A 22,172-nucleotide genomic window follows, 5' to 3' on the forward strand; every position below is an offset into this window, starting at 1 on the left:
AGTAGTATATTACTCCTTTGAAGTTTCCCATGACCTGCTAATACAGACATTTGTTAAACAGGGTAGTTTCACTTTGAACGTTCCATCCGGATTAACATGATCTCACTATAAGGGGTTATAATGTCTTTCTAGTAGACATGTATATGTTATCTAATCTATGTGTTTGTGTTGACAGTAAATGACTGGATTGCCAACTTTGAGAACAAGACAAAACAGTTTACAGAAAGTGCGGAGAAGATCAGTAATGAGGATGCCACCAAGTTGGGGAAGAAAGACCCAGAGGCATATCCTTTACATTCAACAGTGATGATGATCTACCTGTAGCACATTTGTTAAGCCCCTGCTTGGAAGCAGTGATCGAAATGAGCACCTATGCAGGGCAGGTAGATCTCATGTCTGGCCCGTAGTTTCAAATGCTTGCTAGCAGATTTCAAAATGAGCACCTTCTCGTGACAGGTAGATCTCATGTCTGGCCCGTAGTTTCAATTCGTTAGGATCCTTATAGCCTGCAGTAAATTTATGTGCCTATTTATATGTCGCAATAAGCTGCAGTATTTTTTCATAAATAAAGGCCTGAAGAGTTTAGTCAGTGTCTGCAGTTTCTAAAGTCTGTGTGTCTTGGTAGCAGTCAGGCATTTTTTTTATTTTCAAACATTGCTTGGAAGTTGGTGGAGATATGGGAAAAGCGGTCTCTCTTTCTACATCCCACTTCAGCGGGGTAAAGATTGCAAGGAAATGGCTTTGATACGTGATTGACATCATACAGCTTGGTTTTAGGGCTAAAGTATAGGGTGAGTTGTCTCTTTTTTTTTGTGATTGAGTCTGGATCACTCACAGGTAATATCCCACCCCAAATCAATCAGATAGGCCCATGGGCCTATACCTACAATACTGTGGTAGAAATTCATCTTCTGTGCCTAACTAATTATGATGCTGCAAACTAATGTGAATGCTATCAATGTGGTGTGGTTACTTTCCTTAACCTGGTACTGAGGTGGAGAAGTTCGTCCAGGCTAACACTCAGGAGTTGGCCAAGGATAAATGGCTGTGTCCTCTCAGTGGCAAGAAATTCAAGGGACCAGAGTTTGTCCGTAAACACGTCTTCAACAAACATGGAGAGAAAGTAGAAGAAGTGAGAAAAGAGGTATGCACAAAATTTGCATTTAGGAATTGAGTTGTCTTGCATCTATATCACACCAGGAGCATTGTGTAGCACATGCGTCGTCACCTACAAGTTCCAGGGTCAAGTGTTGACATTGTGCAGACTATGCTTGTCGTAAGTGGTGACTAAAGGGATTGGGTGGTTAGGCGTGCTGACTTGGTTATTGCATGTCATTGTATCCCAATTACACAGATTGATGCTCATGATGTCAATCACTGGATTGTCTGGTCAAGACTCAATTATTTACGGTCATATAGCTGGAAAATTGTGGAGTGCCAAACAATAATCAAACAATCATGATATACAGAGCCTAAACATTAACAAATTGTTGTATGGCAATATGGCGAATGCTATGCATCTCAGTCTCCGTTTATTTTCAAACTTTGATAAAGGACAAAGTAGGTAGTAGGATAAATTCATTGTAGGCGTGTCCCTCGGAGAATGCGATTTGATGTGACCTCTGTGTGAGCAGCATCACAGAAGCTATATGAAACAGTAGACGACAGCTTATGTTGTACAATGTGTCTCAGTGTCTCTCACCATGGTCATACTGGAAGATTGATAACAATAGCATAAAACATACTCATGAACTTGTTCATTCTGTCATTGTGGGCACGGGTGGCCCAGTCGTCTAAGGCTCTGCGATTTGCTGTGCAGAGTTGCGTCCCTTTGGCACGCCAGAAACCTATGATTTCGGGTTCGAATCCCGGTTCGCCCCGATTATGTTTCTAGGTTTGTCAGCACCTTCCCCGTGCTCGTGGGTTTCACCGAAGTGGTAAAGGTCTGAGACCTGCATCACTTCGGGCTTTCCTCCCACATTAAGCTGACACGCCGTGATATAACTGGAATACTGTTAAAAGCGGCGTTAAACCCAACTCACTCACTCACTCATTCTGTCATTCTGCAATTTTTGATATTGTGTAATTCAAATAAAGCTCAGAACAAAACTAAGGTAGCAAATCTCTCCTGGCTTTTGTCATAATAGAATGGAGACATACTTATTAGAAGACAGGATGATCCAGTTTGTATGTGTTATGATTTTGAAATAACTTTGCATGTTTGCTTTTGTTTGTGCAGGTATCGTTTTTCAACAACTATCTCCATGATCCAAAACGTCCTGCATTACCAGAACACCCAGGCAACAAACAGAACGACAGCCGTGGTGGTGGAGGTGGCAGTGGGCAGGTGAACAGTTTCCAGGGCCCCCCCCAGCAGGGCATGATGGGAGGGGGGTACAACCAGCAGGGACCTCCCATGATGTATGGTAGGTTGTTGATACAATTACAGCTCTGATGTCAAGTGTTGGTGTAGGGGCAGTTTGTTTCATATTGTGTTGACTAGCATGTTAGTATGGTCAGGGATTAATCTAGACATTTTCAGAGGCTAATTTTAGGCCTCAAGTCTAAAGAAATTGTTGGTATAATTCTCAAATTTCAATTAATGATATCCCAATTCAGGTTATCATAAATTTTGAATAAATATGTTTTAGTTTTGCAAGTATGGCTTAGTTGACACTGACGTGTGTGTGTGTGTGTGTTTCTGTGTGTCTGTCTGTCTGTCTGTCTGTCTGTCTGTCTGTGTCTGTGTGTGTGAGAGAGAGAAAAAAACATTTACCTTTTTCCTTCCAGTTTCCGGTACTTTCAAATACTAAATTTATCCTTGATAGTGCTGAAAGTGTTTGATTGTGGGTATCGCATCATGGCTCAGTTCTGTGGATATGTGAAACCTATAAAACATGATTGTAGTTGTATTGTGTGGTTGGTTTATTCCAGGCAATGGCCCCCAGTTTACACACAACTTCCAACAACGAGACATGTACAGGGTGGACTACCGCCGGCCATACCGATACAGGTGAGCTCACATCAGATTGTGTTGCTGGTTAACACACAGCATCAGCTGTTGACTGAGACGGATAACAGATCAGTCTACAGGCACCTTTTGTAATATTTATCTGTTTAGATTAAACCAACACGTACAGAATATGCAACTTTTCTAAACTCTAGGTTGATGTCCCCACCTCCCAAATTATGTGTATGTTGGAATAGGAATTTGGTTTCCTATCTGTTTGATGGAAGTTTTAAGTTTGCATTGACTTGCTAGTCATAGGTCAAGTTGGATGACTGTGATAGCCATAGTGTTTGCACTGATGATCACTCTGTAGATTAGAGATGTTTGTCAGATTTGATGTCTGTTGATACTGTCCTCTTGTCATCATATTTAACAGGTGGGATGAGTGGGGGGTGTAGGATGGGTAGTTGGTGTAGGACAGGGGTGCTGAGGGGGGTGTAGGATTGGTAGTTGGTGTACGACAGGGGTGCTGGGTGGGGGGTGTAGGATGGGTAGTTGGTGTAGATGGGGGTGGGGGGTTGGGGGTTGAAGGATGGGGTTGTAGGAATAGTAGTTGGTGTAGGATGGGGGTGGGGGGGGGTAGGAATAGTAGTTGGTGTAGGGTGGGGGGTGTAGGAATAGTAGTTGGTGTAGGGTGGGGGGTGTAGGAATAGTAGTTGGTGTAGGATGGGGGTGGGGTTTAAGAATAGTAGTTGGTGTAGGGTGGGGGTGTAGGTATAGTAGTTGGTGTAGGGTGGGGGGTGTAGGAATAGTAGTTGGTGTAGGATGGGGGTGGGGTTTAAGAATAGTAGTTGGTGTAGGGTGGGGGTGTAGGAATAGTAGTTGGTGTAGGGTGGGGGGTGTAGGAATAGTAGTTGGTGTAGGATGGGGGTGGGGTTTAAGAATAGTAGTTGGTGTAGGGTGGGGGTGTAGGTATAGTAGTTGGTATAGGGTGGGGGTGTAGGAATAGTAGTTGGTGTAGGATGGGGGTGGGTGGTGTAGGAATAGTAGTTGGTGTAGGATGAGGGTGGGGGGTGTAGGATAGAGTTGTTCGTTTAGAAGGGTTAGTTGGCTGTAAGGTGGGATATGAGATGACTTCAGTTGTTTCAGTTGAAACAATTTTATACTAGCGGGAGTCTCTATTTGACATTTTACTTGGTAGCGTTTTTGTTGGCAACTTAAAGAGTCCTGTTGATGGTTGAAATACTGTATCAATGAGGCCACTGTCAAGTTGAATGTGTAAATCTTCAAATTGGTTTTGATACAAGATATTTGGCCTTGCAGAGCTGGAGGTCAAAGAGATGACAGTTTCGGTTCCTCTAGATCGCCAAGATTCAGGTTTGGCGATGCCTTCAACTTTGTTATATTTTGGCAAAACATGTTACTTTCCACATCAACACTTACAGGCTATTTTCCTTAGTATAGGAGTGTCACCTTTTTGGAAATTAACAAGAAATTCAGAAAGAGTTTACTTACCTGTTTGGCAGAAATTAATGCTGAAAGTGAAAAAAAATGACATTTGGAATTTTGATAATATATGTGATAAAAACTTTGATTTGGCAATTACCTGTTACGATTTTTTTTTTTATGTACAGTGGGTGAAATTTGCAATTACATACCTAATTATTACTTAATAATTATGAAATTATTCCTGGTGAAACAGTTTGAAATTTACACTATTGTACAGCCACGATAGGTATTATGTCCAAATGAAGGAAGGTTGTGACAGGAAAAAGAAATGTAAATTGCATATGGACAGATTTCCCCTGTACTTAAGTTTGACACAAGTCCTTGACCTTGCAGAAACAAAGATAGAGAAGATTCTCTCAGCTCTTCTCGATCGCCAAGATTCAGGTTTGGCGATACTCACAACTCTGTTTCTGATCAGTGTGTTTTGAGGCCTTGACATTCAGAAACAATTCAAACATGACAAAATGCAAAGAAAATATCATTCATCATATAAAATATTGGAAGCATGTTAAGAATCAAGATTGTATTTTACTTTAAATTAGGTTCTGTTTTGTCAGCTGCTTTTATTCTTACTGTGGTTTTCAGGAACCTCTGTTCAATTTTCTCCTTTCAGATTTTTTATGGTTTTAAAAAAATCCTGTATGTGTTTTTAGCTTCTGTGGTTTAAATGTTTAGCCAGGACAAAGGCGCTATCTTTCAGTTAATTTTTATGTAGAAGATCACCAAAACGATTGCAATTGCTGTGTAGAAACGTTACCTCCTCTTCAACACCACCAGTACTATGGGATAATTTGATGTGTCAATGATCTGAGCATTGATTCATTAAGGCAAAATAAAGTTTTTTCCATTTAGGAAACACTTCACTATATATGATTATAATATGTTTACACAGATGCTATAAGGGTGTGGAAATAATTAGTTCTTTAATGGTTTATTCTCAATGAAATAATCATACAGAATTTGATATACAACATTGAGATTATTTAAATTTCTGTACCTTGTCTATACTATTATGGTTATATTCGGTTTTCTCTAACCCTTTTGGATTTTGATATTTTAGTAAGATATGACACGCCTCTGTTGCTCTCATTGGAAAGTCAATGAAAGTATAAAAAAAAGGTTCCATACAGACTGTATTGGGGTTAGGAATGGACCCCAGCAACTATCCTAGTCGAAAGTGGCGACTGAATGGATTGGGTGGTCAGACTCTGTGACTTGTTTGATGGCTTGTCTTCGTACCCTGACAACGTGGATCCATGCTCACCATATCAATCAATGAATTGTCTGATCCAGATATGGCTGGAATATTGCTGAGTTAAACAACAAATACAGACACACACTATTGACAACGACAAACAAACAGCCTATCTGAATTCTTGAATTGGTGTAATAATATCTTGCTTATGGAAAAAACATATTTCATTCTGGCTTAAGGAGAATATGATTGAAACTGAGATATTTTCCTCAGCGTTGTTTTTGTTTTTAGTTAGACAGATTTCATGCCTAAAAGGTGCCTCATGGTTAAATGATTGTTATAATATTGATTCCGTGTACACATGGTATATAACTTGATTTAGATCAGGAATTGATCGGGGAGATTTTCATGATTATGTGGTGATATTTTATCTTTGCAAGTATGCTTTAAAATGTGTGAGAAAATATCTCAAACTCTGACTCACAAGACAATTCACTGAAAACATTTTAACATGGTTCAAATGATGCTAGAATTTATGAGAAACCAAAAGCTTCAAATAGTTCTAAAAATTTATAAACACAGGGCTAATTTAAATTAATTATATGGTTATTTATGCTATATTTATTCATCTTAATGAATTGTATGATTTGTTTTCCAGACGATCGGATCCTCGTTCCATCATTGAATACAGAGATCTTGACGCCCCTGAAGAGATGGACTTGTAAATACCCCATGATATACGCCTTGATACAAACCATGATATACAAACCATGATATACACCATGATATACACTATGATATACACCATGATACATACCATGATACATACCATGATACACTCCATGAAATACACTGTGGTATACACCACAAACAGATACACTGACTGTATGACAAGGGGTGTAATGATCCATTGATGGACAAGGGCAGTCCCCAGATCAGTCTTCAGTAGTTATATCCATATTGACACTTAAATAAAAGATAATACTCCCTATGAGTCTATGTGATAAGAAATATAAGAGTCTACAGTGTTTTCATAAAGCAGGATGGACTCTACTGCTTTTAACGTGGTATTTTGTAAGAGGTTCTTGTTTATTTAGATAACATATATTTGAAAGTGAACTTTCAAACTTTCACTAAGTGAAAATAGTACTAAAACTGGTGTGACTTGTATGTTTACAAGTCTTATTGCTATAATTGCTTTTTGAAGACATTGCCATGATATACATTTTACTGCAGCTCAAGCTTTGTATTGTTACACCCTTTGTGATGCAACATCTGATATTAAGCTTAAATGGTGACATCACATTTTGCTTAATACTGTTATAATCAACACACCATTACTGTATATATTGATCACCGGTCATCTTGTCATAGGTTTTAATATTTTTAACGTTGTTTATCTTTTCTGTTGTCCTCATTACACCAGTCATGAAACGTCACTGCATCTATGTCTGTAGTAGCGCTATTGTAATAAATGGATTTTTTATAAAGCAAGGTATTTTTTTATTTAGAAGTGCTCTTTGTATTGATCAGTATGGATTCCGGGTAAGAATATTGGTCCCCAGCAACCTATGTGTGTCATTGGAGGGATCACTACGAGATCAGATGGTCAGGCTCTGAGACTTGCAGTCCAGGCAATCTAGGCCATTTTTTCACTCGACTTGAAACAAGTTGCAACAGAATTTATTTCACCACAATGCATTTCTACAAGGTCCCGAAAAACAACATACTAAAAGTCCCAAGCAATCCCAGTTTGGGAAACATGTCTAATTTGCATAATCCAATATGGCCACCAATTATCAATATATCTTCCATATTTCAGATGAGGTTCAATGATGAAAAAAGCATGTGTTGTATTGCAAAATAGCCATATTATGTTTCTAAAAAGATATTCACGACAACTGAATGTTTTCGACCATTGACAAATGTGCAAAAATTCAAGATGGCCACCAATTTCAAGATGGCTGCCAAGTTAACTAAATGTGTGTTTAGACTATTGAATATTTTAACTCTAAAACAGTGTGCTAGGAGTTATGCATATGTCTTGCCACACTAACTCACTGAATTAAAGTTAACACTTTAAGACAGAAACTCCGTCACCAGAGCCCCCTGGTGGCCCAAAATTCCAAGATGGCAACCAAAAGTTTGATGGCTAGACATAGAATATCAATACACTGTTGGTCTCTGATGACATATTTGAGTGATTTGAACTTCTAGATTGGGGTAAACAGACCCAAGGGCACATGTAGAATACTCAAGTCATTTGCATAAATCCAATATAACCACCAAATATTAATATTTGTCTCTTAAGTGATGAGTTTTGGCGATATCAATGTTGATTGTTAATGTCTGAATCTACTTATTAACATGACAATAAATGCTATAACAAGTTTAATTTTTATTCATGTAAATATGTGTTGGAAATAAGTATGACCTATATGAGGTCCTCTCAGAATTAACCCAAACCAGTTGTTTCACAAGAAGTCAATGAGATATCTCCCTTGTAGTTCATTAGCGGAAATTCAATATCACCACCAAGTACCAATATTTAAATATAAATCTGAAACTATTTATCCAGTTCTCATTCCATTACATGATTGTGTGATTCATGAACATTATTACGTTTGTTTGTTTGTTTATTTTTGTTTAACACCGCACTCAGCAATATTCCAGCAATGCGAAGGTGGTCTGTAAATAATCGAGTCTGGACCAGACAATCCAGAGATTGACATCATGAGCATCGATCCAAGCAATTGGTTGATGTCATGTACATTGTACTCTGACGGCGTGATCAGTCACTATTGTCTGGTCCAGATGCAAAATTTTTACAGACTAACATCATGTAATAGGAATATTGTTGAGAGCGGTATTAAACAACACACATTCAGTCAATCAGTCAATGTGTCAGTTTCTATGTACCATAGGATTGGGTAGTCATTTGTTTTTGAGTGACAACCTGGGAAAAACAATTGTCAGTTGTGTCATTGAGATTACAAAATTCTTTATTTGTTGGCCATACTGGGTTCAGAGAATACTTAACACTGGACAGGAACTGTTGGGTGACCACCAGAGACGACCAACTCTCCTGTCTTAACTTGTATTGTAGTTCAAGGACCCATTCTCTGTGCAGAGCTGCACCCTTGGGCAGGCCAGAAACCTATGGTCTTGGGTATAAATGCCAGTTTACAAGCCTGATCTACAAGCGTTTGGTATCAGGTGCCAATACCCGCAGCCGGAGTTATCAAGACATTCTAATTTTATCAAAATGAATCATGTCAAGAAAGCAAAGGACTACGCACCTTTTATTTATTATACTCCGTGGTCTATGTAGATTCGATCAGGATTCAATCTCCGGCCGCGCTATACCAAAAGACGTTCAAAGATGGTACTTGTTACCCTGTCTGGCCCTCGGCTTTAAAGGGGCACTGATCTAAAGCAATTCCCCGGGCCTTTGTTATTGTTTTTTTCCCGTGAGTACCCGGATGATATAGCAGAAACCTAGACTAGTTCGCAACCTGTGCTGCGCAATTCGTAAGCGCATTTGTCACTTTTATTGATAGTATAAGGGCGTATGGTCACATTGATCAACAAAATGAAATACAGTATGGAAATAATAAGGACATGTAGATTCTAGGTACCTTTGTGGGTAGCATCGGTAATGGTGACGAAGTTTTGATAAGTCACTTGCATGGTAATTGTGCGACTTTCGTTTACACCATTTTGACTTGGAACACAAAGTAAATATTTCTCCTGAGCATTGCTTATTTTATCGTGCTTATATTTTTACAGTCAAAATGTGCAAAATTTTCATTTAGGAAATGTATTAAACACCTGAATATTCAGTTATTTTACAAATTGACTGAAAAAAATGTCCATCAGTATTATTATGACAACAAATTCGAAACATTTTTATGTTTTTGTCATCACCAAGATACTGAAAATGTTACGTTGAAAAGTACATTTCTATATTGTTTGGCTTCTAATCCTACATAATAATCTATTGTGATGTTTTTAGGACCTATTGATCGTCTTAATCAATTTTGGTCAATCTGTTAAAGAAATGGACAGATTTTTCAGTCAAAATTACTGAAATATTTACACATTTTATAAACTGCCTGAGAGAATCACATTTTACAAATTGACTGTAATATACAAAGTAAAAGGCTTGTGAAAACAACGTCTATCGCGCATCGAAGAATTTACCAACTAAGACGTAGAGGAACAAGAATGAATCTGTCCAATGCTACTGGAAATTAAGGGAAACAAAATGCGAATATCATAATTACAACCTACCAAATTTATGTGTATAATTTTAGGCAGCTTCCTTGTTCGAGGAATGTATCCGTGAATATCAACCCAAAGGAACAATATCCCAAACGTCTGCAGCTGTACAAAGAAACGTATTCGATGTCACGTGTCACTGTAACAATCAAATATTTTAAAATATATATATCATTTCGGGATATTATAACCCGTGTTCGTTTCTCTACTGATCACTAAGATTGTTTCAGGTGTTTCACATAGGTGTCAAGTCTCAAAGGTCGGCTGAGAAAGCCCACGTGACAACTATTTTCATAACATCCACAGTTCCTAAAAAATCCATTGAGTTAAATAACAATGAGCAATTAATCAACGTATTATCGGACGCAAAGGCGGCCCTCTGATTGGTCGAAAACCCAAGCTTCTGATTGGTCAGATTTCGATCCGGTTTTTCTGTAGGTGTCCATGTCGATTCAGTTTCGATCCGTTGTGATGAAATAAAAAAAATAAAGGATCTGGTCGTCTCTGTACCTAAAGGGGAGCGTGTCTACAGGCAGCCCTGTGGTTTCGTCGTAGACAAGACGTCCCTTGTCGTACACGGTATGATAGTCTTTTCGGGTGGGTCGGGTCACAAGAGTCCTTTCATGGTGTCAAAGTGGAGTTGTTGTTGGTTTCTGTAATTCAAAGTGAACCCTCGCACTTTGCAGGTCGTGCACGTTCCATCGGGTCTGGGGTTCATTAACTCATAGCCATAGTTTTGGGGGCCTCCTGACACAAACGTCTTGATGGTGTTTCCGTCCAGTTCATCTGTAAACTCACCCAACGAATGGCCCAGCTCTGGATTCGCGTCGTGGGGTCGATGAATGTAAATGACGCTGTCCGTGTCAAAGTACAAGACCCTGCGACCCACCAGGGCAAGGGTCTCGTACAGCTTGAGACGTTCTTGGGCGGTGACCCAAGCAGCGATGGCGACATTGAAATGAGAATGAGGGGTTTGGAATTCTTCCTTGTGCGTATAGGTCACTTCCACCATGTGTTCGTTGACCACGATGACAAGGTAAAGTACTGTACAGGATCGTTCATATAGATGTTCTGACTGTAGTCTAACCGTTGTCCAAACTTGCCCCAGAGCGAATTCAGTTGCATCTTGGCAATCGTGCGAAGTCCTGGGCTTTTTTTCGATGCGGTCCTTGTCCAACCCAATGCCTTCTTTGTCATAGATCTCCTGGATGTAAGCCTCGTGATCCGTACATCCCTCGGGGTATCCGCTGGCTTCGAGCTTCTTCTTGAAATGACGATCGATATAAGTGTCAAAGAGTCCTACTTGCTGGGTGTCGGGGTCATGCTGTGCAAAGGTGTCAAAATCCCAAACGTCGTATATCTGAAGCACCTGGTAGTCATACTTCTTCACGGCTTCATGGAGTTCTGTGGTGGCGTACGTACCCACCCATGACCTCTCTTCGTCCGTGTGCTTGCAGGGGGAGTCTGACCGGGTATCGGCACACGTACGGCACAAAGGACAGAGCAGTTTGCCACCTGATCTGCAAGGCAGTAGCGGATGGTAGAGTCGTTTCGGGGGTAGGACACGACATTGGATAAGTCCTTTCAGCTCAAACAACGTGTTCACAGGTGGTTGATGGAGAAGGGTCCGGTGTCCCGTGGGAAATGCTCCGGTCTTAAAAATGTACGGATAAAGGGAACAAATATCGATGTACTTGATGGTTTCACCTTCTTGGGCTTCGTAGCATAATCATGTGGCATTGGTGCGTCCTCCATAGAAGGCGTCACGAGGGTTGAGCGGTCCAGGGACGTGGATACAGTGGGGTCCCTGCAAGAAAGCACACAGAGCGGAGTTCTCCTGTTGCATTTTTGTAAACTCGTGCTCCAACAGGGTGACGATCCGTTTCACCTCTGGGTGTTGACTCAAGAGACTCAGGCGGTAGCGGGTGTTGGTATAACGTGCTCCCAACGACGTGCCCAGGACGGGATGAGGTTTTCCACGTTGGGTCTTGTGACATGCCTGGCACCCATGCCAGAAACACCCCAGGAATTCATAGATGGTACCTGTCGCTGGATCGTAGCCATCCACACTGTACCGATGTTGGCCCTCTCCACACGTGAACTCTTTTTCAGCTCCATTCCTGGCGTGCTGGAGGTGCAGATTGGGATCCATCTCCATCAGATAATTTAACCAGTGCATACAAGCCTGGGAATAGTTTCTCTTGGGTTGGTAGCCTTTAGGTGGAAGAATGGCAATGGTATTGGGTTTCAGATCGTGTTTTCGGAAGGATTTCATAGTGAACGCAGCAGCTGTCATCACTTCTACAAAGGGATCCATGCGAACCGACCTGATGGCGTTCTGTCGGAAGTCAGCGCATCCCCGTCTCAAAATGTCCACATCGCTCTGGCAGGAGGCTAAAAGTTCTACTTGCAAGTCAAACCAGGCTCCTTCTTGCACTTTTTGGGTGTGCCACTGGAGGAAGGCTGTGCATTCCGCGGGATACATGCCATCGGGATCATACATGATGGGTGGTGGATAGGGACCTCTGTAGGTCTGGTTGGCTTCGGTATTGAAAAAGTTTGGAAAATACCCTTTCTTCAGTTCTTTCAGCCCAAAGCTCTTTGGAAATGCTTTCAGTGGGTAGGGTATGAAATTTAAACTGTCTTCAAAACACAAGCGTCCCAGGGTCACCTGCAAAATCTATTGTCCATTTCGAATCTTGGTGGGGAGTTTCACCAGAAGGGGGTACAGGCCCTTCAGGATCAAGTGCAAATCATAGGATCGTGCATTATGTGCCATCACATAAATGCGATCGTCCTTCTGGACTGTAGTGGTGGTGTTCTTGTTCTTTGTCTTCTTTGTCTTCTCCTTCCCCTTTTCCTCCTCCTCCAACGGGGTGGGCGCATCCACTTCCATGGCATCCTCCCCTTCCACCAACGCCTCCTCCTCCTGGGGTAATGAATGTCGTTGACGTTTTGAAGAGTGCTTTCTTGAGGGGGTTCCATCCCGTTTTCTTTTGCATGGGTGTGCTGTTGTTCCCTTGCGTGTGCTGTCCTCCTCTTCCTCTTGGTTCTTCTTCTTCTTGGGTTTTTCAGCCAGCGTTGTCAACCACACACACACATCATGACGCGTGGTGGGGCCTCGAAACATGATCTCACGGCTGGGGCCATAACCTTCTTCTCTCCATGGACAGTGTTCGCACAACTCCTTGCTCACTTCACTGATACATCGTCCACATCCTAACTGCTCCACGCACAAATTTGGAATGTGTTCCCCCGTGTCTTGCATGCATTCAAAATCATAGAGGCGTATTTGATGTTGTCTCGTATGTGATGTTGTTCCTCTTCCTCCTCCTCCTCTTCCTCGTGGGCTTCACGGAGGGGTGTCATGTAACAGCGATGGTCTGGGGTCATGAGTTCTCGACACTCTAAGCAGGGATGTTCTTCATCTGAGCACTCGTGGTGAGCCATGGGGGTCTCCAAGACGTGGACCAGCTGAAAACAGGTTGGGCACCTGTGAATCGATTGACAGGCGCTGGGTTTTCCCTCTGACGGTGACTTGAGATGTTGAGTGTAACAGTGTTGATTTGGGAACCAGCGTTGACATGTAAAGCAAGGGATCCCGTGATATTCCTTGGGTCCGCAATAGCTAGAGTGGAGGCAGCGGTGGCAGCAGTATTTCTTGGTGCAGGGATGGGTTTTGGGATGGTCGTAACGGTGGTCGCAGTGTTCGCAGTAATGTTTAGACGCATAAAAAGCTGGCATGGAAGTGACCACATCGTAGTGCTGATCATGATGGTATAAATGCAGCACGGTGGCGTTGGGTGGAGCCTCATCACACTTGTACAACAGTCTCTGGTCCACCTCTTGACTGTAGACTTTCAGTTGATAATTCAGGTGGGCCAAGGCGCGTCCCACGCGTGCTAGGTCGTCCAGGCCCTGACAGGGACCTTCAGGCAGGCCAAGACGTCGAAACAAGTCCCGTGCCCGTATGCCTTGAACATCGACTCAATCCGTTCTCGTCAATCTCTTTTGCTGGGTTTCCCATTCTGGGGTCAGAGGGTTGGGCTTCTGGGCATAATGCTGTGCCACCACCAGGGCCCGTGCCAAACAGGATTGATCTTCGTTTTGATCTGTACAACCCCTTGTTTGCGTGTTAAAAAGGCTTCAAGTCCAATCACGTTTTTCAAACGGCCGCTGCCCGATCCTAGCCTGTCGGGATCTGCTACGTGTACTAAAGTCACAACCATCGTGGCATCGGTGTTCAGGTCTTTGTTGGACTGTTGAACTTTTACCACGGCATGTAAAATATTTAGTCCATGGAGATCTTCAAAGCGACGAAAGGGAATCCGTATGGGAGTGTTCAAAGCGGGATGATCGATACCTAGACCAATACGATCTCCCTTCTTGCCTGACATCTGTTGATAAAAGTCATCGATCACTCTTTCAAATAATGCCGGCAGTTCAATGGGAACGCGGTCGGGTGGTCAGTGTCCAAGTAGTCTGGGTTGAAAGTCAAACGATAGGTATGGTTAGCAGTTCTTAATCGTCTAGAGCGTGTGGTGTCTTTCCTCTCCAAACGATAAGGCTTACTTTGGTTGCTCGTCATGATAGCGATGCCTGTCTGATGAACGTCTGTACTATAAGATTGACTGAACGTCTGACTTATAGACAACCCTTCCCCAAAACAGGATTGAAATCTGACCAATCAGAGGCTTGGGTTGTCGACCAATCAGAAGACAGCACCGACCAATCAGAAGACAGCACCCGAGCCGAGTTGTGCTTTCTCTCCCATGGAAAAAAAAACATTTCCTATGGAAAAGAAACACAAGGGTCAGGTCGTTTTAGAAAACTGAGGTGCAGGCCAGGCACCGGAATGGACCAATCAGCACACTGTGTTTTGGACCCATCAGGAAGCAGCGATTTTCGGTCCGGTTCTTCTCCTATAAAACAAGAGAACAGCCACTCAAATAGGTCAGTGTCACTTGTGAACAAAGAAAATCATCATCATCGCATCAAGAATGGCTGAGACAAAAAAAGAGTTGTACGACGACGTGTGACGGAGATATGGTGACTGATAGTGCAGATACTCGTGGATGCTGGAGTAAGAGTACGGATGCTGATGATAAGATGTTGCCGCTCAGTAACACACCATCGCCCTATTATCTACGCTTTGAAAGAAGGCTCGCTTCGTTTGAGGCATGGCCGACGCAAATGTATCAGACTGCTGAAGAGATGGCCCATGCGGGCTTTGTCTACACTCAGGGTGCCGATGGCGTGTACTGTTTCCAATGTGGTGTGCGGCTGAGACAATGGGCGTCCCATGACGATCCATTGGTGGAACACCACAAGTGGTCCCCACACTGCGACTACCTCAAACTAACCGGTCTGGTGAGACATAAGAAGAAGCTACAGCTACACTATCTCTGCGAGGAGAATGTGAATCAGAAGAACACGAATGGCATAGCATGGCCGGCTGCCTAGGAGGACGTTTCCCGTTTCCTGCGTTCCTGTTCCCGTTCAAGTTCCTGTTCATGACTATTACCGCTTCCTGTTACCAACAAGCCACGTAGGGCACCCAGACGGTATACCCAGATGGCATACCCAGATGGCATACCCAGATGGCAGCAAGTTCCGCTTCGACGATCCTTGTCTTCTTCTTTGACAGCAGCAGAAAAGTTTTTCTTCTTCAAAACGGCCCTTTTCAGGGCCACCCATCTCTCCCGAAAGACAATTTTCATCCTTTGCTTTGCCAACCCAAACAACAATCCAAAACAAAGAACCCACACACTCCCCAGTCCTCTTGGAGGCACACGCCTACACATGACACCACAATTGTACGTCTCAAAATAAAATAAATATATATATATAAATACACGTTTGACACTACGTTTGCATAGAGACATGGGGACACGAGTCAAACATCACGTGTGCATGGAAACACGTGTGACAGTACGCCTGTAGACCTACACGAGTGTCAACACCTCGGTATAAATAAACGAGTGACAACGTCATTATTATATGGATCAACGTCTGTTTGAAGACACACACATGACATCACGTTTTGCATAAAGACACGGGTGAAACACTACGTTTGCAAAGAGACGTGAAGTACATCACGTGTGCATGGTAACACAAATGGTAGAACGCCTGTAGGCATACACATGTGCCAACTCCTCGGTATAAATAATAATCCTATAATTCTATGGATCAACGTAAACGTCTGTTTGAAGACACACACGACATCACGATTTGCATGGGAGTGACACAACGTACATCACGTAGGCATTCACACATCACGTTCATGTCTACCTATGACGGTCCACCTTTAGCATTCAGACGACCGTCTACCTAAAAAATACCAAGACTACCCAAGAAAAAAAAAACGGATCGAAATCTGACCAATCAGAAGCCTGGGTTGTCGACCAATCAGAGGGCGCGCTCGGACCATGGTGGGCTCTGATTGGTCGAACTGGGGTTGTGCTTTCTCTCCCATGGTAAAATCCATTTCCTATGGAAAAGAAACACAGGGGTCGGTCCGTTTTGAAAAACTGAGGTGCAGGCCAGGCACCAGAACGAACCAATCGGGGGGGGGGGGGGGGCGCTGCGTGACGAACCAACCAGGAAGCAGGGTGTCAGTCCCTTTCCTATAAAACAAGAGAACAACCATTCGAGTGGATCCGTGTCTCTTGTGAAAAAAGAAAATCATCATCAGCAACAGCAGTATGCAAAATAATGCAGAAAACTGGGACTTTAAGTTGACTCCAGTTGCACACCCTTTGCCACTGTGCAAAGGGTGTTGCTCGGAGTTGGAGACAGAAGCATTGCCTGCCCCTCCTCCATGGCAATGCGACAAGTGCCAAGGGTGTAGGCCAGTCTACGCTTTTGGGACAAAGGCACGGGATGGAACATTCCAGTGCGTGTATTGTTATACCATCTTGAAGGACACGTACATGAAGCGTTTAACTCACACTAGCAAGTCTCCTGTGAGACGAAAGATAACAGCCCACCCGTGCCTTTGCACCACTGTGTGTATGTGGATGAAGAAGTGATCGACTTCTTCCCCAAAACGGCCCATTTCAGGGCCACCCATCTCTCCCGAAAGAACGCTTTTAATCCTCATGCTTTGACGACCCTCAAACCCAAACAAAGATCCCACCACCACCACCGCCAACCACCACCACCACCCCTTCCCTCCTCCACCACCACCACCACCACCATTTCCAGTGGTGCTGTTTATTGAGATTTTCATCGTGAGTTGTTGTTAAGTGGAATTTGCGAAGTTCAAGTAGGATGGCGGAGTCTTGGTCTTCAACATGGCAAAATTGTCCTCGACTTTCCAGTATCAACACATGACGTTGTCGTCCCACTGGAAATAATATAAACGTTGAACCACAAGTCAACTGCCTTCATTGACACTGCAAATGCGACAACACTAGTTAGCTGTGCCTTACTCTTTGCCAGGTGCATATGTATTGATAAAAGACTACGTGTATGTAACTTATTGAAATCGTACTGAAGAAACTTTATTCATATGTCACTGACTGTTAAACCCCACTTTTAGCCTCAACACAAGGATTTACTGATAGGGAATACACTTGTGTGGTTTATTAAAAACATATGGATTTAAAAAATAAAAATCTGTGAAAGATTTCTCAGGAAACGCAAGCTTAGAATACATTCATATCCATAAGAGCATAATATACCATCTTGTTCTTCCATGCTATTGATAATCAACGTTATATCTTGTTAAGAATGGTCTTTCCATTGAAGAATTCGAGACGAAACGGCAGGCAATTCGATTTCAGACAGGGCACCAGACCGCGAAACATCTTTTTCACTGTTACATAACATTTTCTGAAACAAATCAGCATTGAAAATATTTAATTCAGCTGAAATAAATAACGCTGACGTAGATCTGAAAGAAATTGCGCAATTCGAACGTGTACTTGTGACATGACAGCCCCAAACAGATAAATGCTGATACCACATAATTATCTCCCCTTGATCGTGTTTAGAGATGGCGGCAAACAAGGTGCTACATTTTCGCATAGTGAAATTTAAACATGCCGATGTTGAAGAAGATACCGTTTGATTGCAAATGACATTCACTTAAATCAATACAATAATATTTATATTTACCTTAGCCACAGTCATCGTTGCCATTCGCCTAAACATTACCTTGTTTTTATCTACCTAGGATATGTGTCATCCACGTTCTTGTAATTTCGTTATATCACGATGAATGCTTTTTTAATTGTTTAGTTACAGAGTATTCTTTTAAATATTGCAAAGTACCTTTGATTTAAGCAACTTTATGTTATGATTGATTACTTGCCATGTGTTTACCAAACATCTGTAAACGTTCGGCTTTTTCAGTGTTTACGACGACAATGTTTACCGTTTTCTCTCAGCTGATATTTCACAAATTAGGGGATACAGGCTAAACATCTGTAAAATGTAACGCATAATATAATATTTGCATTTCAGGTTATTTTATGTTCATATGTTTGATAATGATATTTGTATTCAGCCAACAAATATAGAGTTAGCTTACCTGGGATCATACAGTCACGATTCATGCTAAGACACAATGCAATAATAGGGTCACGATATAATAAATATCACTATATAGGAATGCTCATGATTACACAATAATACCAGTAACTCAGGGACATACCTTTTTGTTACATTCCGCTGACTTAGATGCAACAATTGTATCAGAACTTATTATCATACCCCCATGTCAGAATAATGAGATCTGATTGGTCCATGTCATCTTGATTAAATACTGTGTATCCCACCTTGGAGGGGAATAAATGTCTCAGCAAGGCAATAAATGTCTTAGACCCTGCCACAAGCAAGTCAGGCTGCAAGTGGATTTCTGAGAGGAATAATAAATCCTTTATACCCCTTTCAAAGTAAAAGGCCACACCTTTTCCGAGTCAATGGAAGTCACGTGACACAGCACAAGCTAACCTCAGTTCAATCGAACAGCTGTTTTCTATCAATTTTGAATTTGTTTGAATTCTTTTACAATGTTATATTAAAACATGTCAGTAAGATTAATTCCTTGTAGCAGGATCACTTGGTGTATATGTATGTTTTTGCCTCTTGCATTAGGTTTTATACCCCTCACCTCCGGCAAGTTTCCACCCTTGCTGAACTAGGTTGGAATTTCTGGGCTCGATCATAGCGCAACCAGTGGATATTACTAGTTATATCTCTTCTATGCCTCTCCTTTTGACCAGACCCGTGAAGATCCGGGGTAGAATAGGTCTTCAGCAACCCATGCTTGTCGTAAAAGGCGACTAACGGGATCGGGTGGTCAGACTCGCTGACTTGGTTGATGCATGTCATTGATCCCAATTGCGTGGATGGATGCTCATGATATTAATCACTGGATTGTCTGGTCCAGACTCCATTATTTACAGACCGCCGTCATATAGCTGGAATATTGCTGAGTGCGGTGTTAAACAACAAAACAAACCAAAACCTTTTGACCAATCAGATTCCACCTCTCATATCACTTGGATTTGCTTCAAACAAAATGGCAGCCTGCAGTCAAGACTATCTGATCAATGATCAAGATCTGTATTGTAATAAAACGGGTTTTACATCGCGAGGTACATCAAATCATTTGTGCACCTTGAATAAAAACATTATAATATTTGGAAAATATCTGTTGACTCCGAGTTGTCGGTGCACAAGCTTTGCAAATCCTGCAATCGAACCTGATGTTGATTTCTAGGGGTGTCACGATACAGGTACCTCACGATACGATACGTGTATTGATTTTGAGGTCAAGATACAATACGTATCTTGATACAGCAATGCCGACCTTTTAGAAGCAAACTTTTAAAAGTACATATCACATTCACAATTTTGTGTTTTAATCACTATCAGTAAATTATTTTGTAAAATTATAATACTTAGAAAAGGTTGATTCTGTTCATTCAAACAAGTGTCAGACACTAGCAAGTTAAGTTGCACTTAAAATGTATTTTCATGAAATAAATGCTGAAAAGTGATTACAGTCCCACATTTGTTTGATGTCATTTAAATGAATGAAAGTGTTCAATTGCATCATGTCACTTGTGACCACATCTTGGGGAAACAATATAGTAACCATACATCATTATTAACTCAATATCAAACTGAACTTCAGCACAATCAAATCATGTATTAGTCAGCTATGGTGATACTTGCATGAGCTACTTTTAATAAATGCTTCATTTTCAACTGTTTAAAAAGGGTTTTAAATCCAGTGCAATATATAAGGCTACGTGTTTAGTTACTTGCTTGTATTGTTCTGAATTCTGGCTAAGTTTCGAAAATGAATCTAAAATTGAACCTTGACCGGTTGCTGGTCTCTTACAAGGTTTCTTTCAACTAGTGCTAGGGCTTGGAGTTGCGCCGATCTATGCAGATGGATGGTGCCTTTGTTAGTGAAAGTTCATGTTGGTTGTGCTACCTGTGTAGGAAATGTGCGTTTTACACAGTTGACAAACAGTCCTTTTGCGACAAACTTTTCTTACACCATCTTCATAGAACAGCGGAAACTTAAACTTCCCCGTCGGGTCTTCAAATTCTGTCTCCGAGAACTCCATGATGTCGTCTGCATGCGCTGTGACAGACACTATGATGAACTGCTGTCTCTGATTGGTCAATAATACTTCAGTAGCCAATGAAAACAAGCATATTTTCAGAAAATTCAGAAAATATGGTGACATTTTGATTCAAAAAGAAAAATCAATCGATACGCGAACAAATGGATACCGATTTCAATAAAATTTCATATTGATATAAATTAACATGTATCTTGTACTGTATCGTGAGAATTATCTAGGATGCATCAGTACAATCAGTGAATCGTGACATCCCTATTGATTTTGTTACGTGATTTTGATTGGACAATGCATAGACTAATTAGTCCAGTCAAAGTAGAACTCCAAAATACTAGCCTAGTTCAGCAAGGGTTGAAACTGGACTTTTAAAATCAGTTAACTCCCTTGCCTTGGGAAGATGCCTAACGCGATAACACATAAACTCCATGTACCCCCCGTGATCCTGCTACAACTTATAATGTATCATGATACATTGATGTATTTGGTGAATCATTCCACCTCAAGAAATGACATGTAGAAATACTACTTTCAGGAAGCCATAGCTATTGTGCTGGATGTGGGCCCCTCAATGAATCAGGCACCGCCGGGGGAGGTGTCCGCGCTGCAGACGGCCATCGATGCCATCACCATGATCCTCCAGAGGAAGGTACGTCAACTATATATTGAATGCTGACTGGGATAATATCTTCCTCGTGTATTGCTGGATCCATTTTAAAAATGGATCCAGCAAAACAGACCTGACTATCTGGTCATAACAGCCCATTTATCAAAATGGATAACTATAAGTCAAAATGGATCAGCGATAGATCAGATTGAAAACCGTTCATCTGGTGAATGGATAGAAATCTACCAATGTTGTCAACATGTAAAAGTACTACTTAGACTTTCATATACTTGTTGTTTCAGTACCTGTTAAGATACGGGTTAGAATTGGTCTTCAGCAACCCATGCTTGTTGTAAGAGGCGACTAATGGGATTGGGTGGTCATGCTCGCTGACATAATATCGTCATCGCATACCATTTGCGTAGATCTATCTTCATGATGTCAATCACTGGATTTTCTTGGTCCAGATTTGGATTATTACAGACTGCCGTCATATAGCTGGAATATTGCTTAGTGTGGCGTTAAACAACAAACAAACAATTATGTTGTTGCAGATGTTCTCCGAGTCTAAGGATGAGGTGGCTCTGGTTCTGTTTGGTACTGATGGCACGGACAACCCCCTGGCTGATGGAGATAGCTACCAAAACATCACCATCGCCAGACCTATTGGGGTCGCGGACTTTGACCTGCTCCAGCAGGTGAAGGATGAGATTCAGCCCTCGGACACAGCAGCCGACTGTATCCCTTCAAAAGTCCAGTCATTCTCTTGAGTGAGTGAGTGAGTGAGTGAGTGAGTGAGTTGGGTTTAACGCCGTTTTGAACAGTATTCCAGCTATGTCACGGCATGTCAGCTTGAGGGATCACCCGCAGTAATGCAGGCCTCAGACGTTTACCACTTTTGGTGACACCCACTATGGCGCTGACAAACCTAAAATATAATTGGGGCAAACTTGGATTTGAACTCACAATGATAGGTTTTTGTATAATAGTTCTGTTTCACAAATTGGAGTTGTTTTATTTTGAATG

At 41.8% G+C, this 22,172-nt stretch overlaps 2 protein-coding genes across 5 annotated transcripts in view; both read left to right on the plus strand.

Annotated features, from left to right (window-relative positions):
* LOC124147389 (serrate RNA effector molecule homolog) overlaps nucleotides 1-7,144 on the plus strand; it is a 32,868-nt gene extending 25,724 nt beyond the window's left edge. For 3 of the 4 annotated variants that reach the window (XM_046518090.2, XM_046518091.2, XM_048380927.1), the window contains exons 17-23: nucleotides 176-284; nucleotides 991-1,144; nucleotides 2,240-2,426; nucleotides 2,935-3,013; nucleotides 4,274-4,327; nucleotides 4,793-4,843; nucleotides 6,313-7,144. In XM_046518090.2, the coding sequence (XP_046374046.1) occupies nucleotides 176-284; nucleotides 991-1,144; nucleotides 2,240-2,426; nucleotides 2,935-3,013; nucleotides 4,274-4,327; nucleotides 4,793-4,843; nucleotides 6,313-6,379 (701 nt within the window). In that variant the 3' untranslated portion in view covers nucleotides 6,380-7,144. The remainder of the gene's footprint in view (nucleotides 1-175; nucleotides 285-990; nucleotides 1,145-2,239; nucleotides 2,427-2,934; nucleotides 3,014-4,273; nucleotides 4,328-4,792; nucleotides 4,844-6,312) is intronic. The other variant, XM_046518092.2, reaches the window with a different exon arrangement.
* A 10,778-nt stretch (nucleotides 7,145-17,922) lies between these two features.
* Nucleotides 17,923-22,172, plus strand: part of LOC124147426 (X-ray repair cross-complementing protein 5-like) — a 38,078-nt gene continuing 33,828 nt past the window's right edge. Inside the window, exons 1-3 of the mRNA XM_046518093.2 lie at nucleotides 17,923-17,949; nucleotides 21,075-21,188; nucleotides 21,701-21,884. Coding sequence (XP_046374049.2) covers nucleotides 17,935-17,949; nucleotides 21,075-21,188; nucleotides 21,701-21,884 — 313 coding nt within the window. The 5' untranslated portion in view covers nucleotides 17,923-17,934. The remainder of the gene's footprint in view (nucleotides 17,950-21,074; nucleotides 21,189-21,700; nucleotides 21,885-22,172) is intronic.

Source organism: Haliotis rufescens, unplaced genomic scaffold, assembly GCF_023055435.1.
Source record: "Haliotis rufescens isolate VD_foot unplaced genomic scaffold, xgHalRufe1.0.p SCAF_1, whole genome shotgun sequence".
Classification (NCBI taxonomy): Eukaryota; Metazoa; Mollusca; class Gastropoda; order Lepetellida; family Haliotidae; genus Haliotis; species Haliotis rufescens.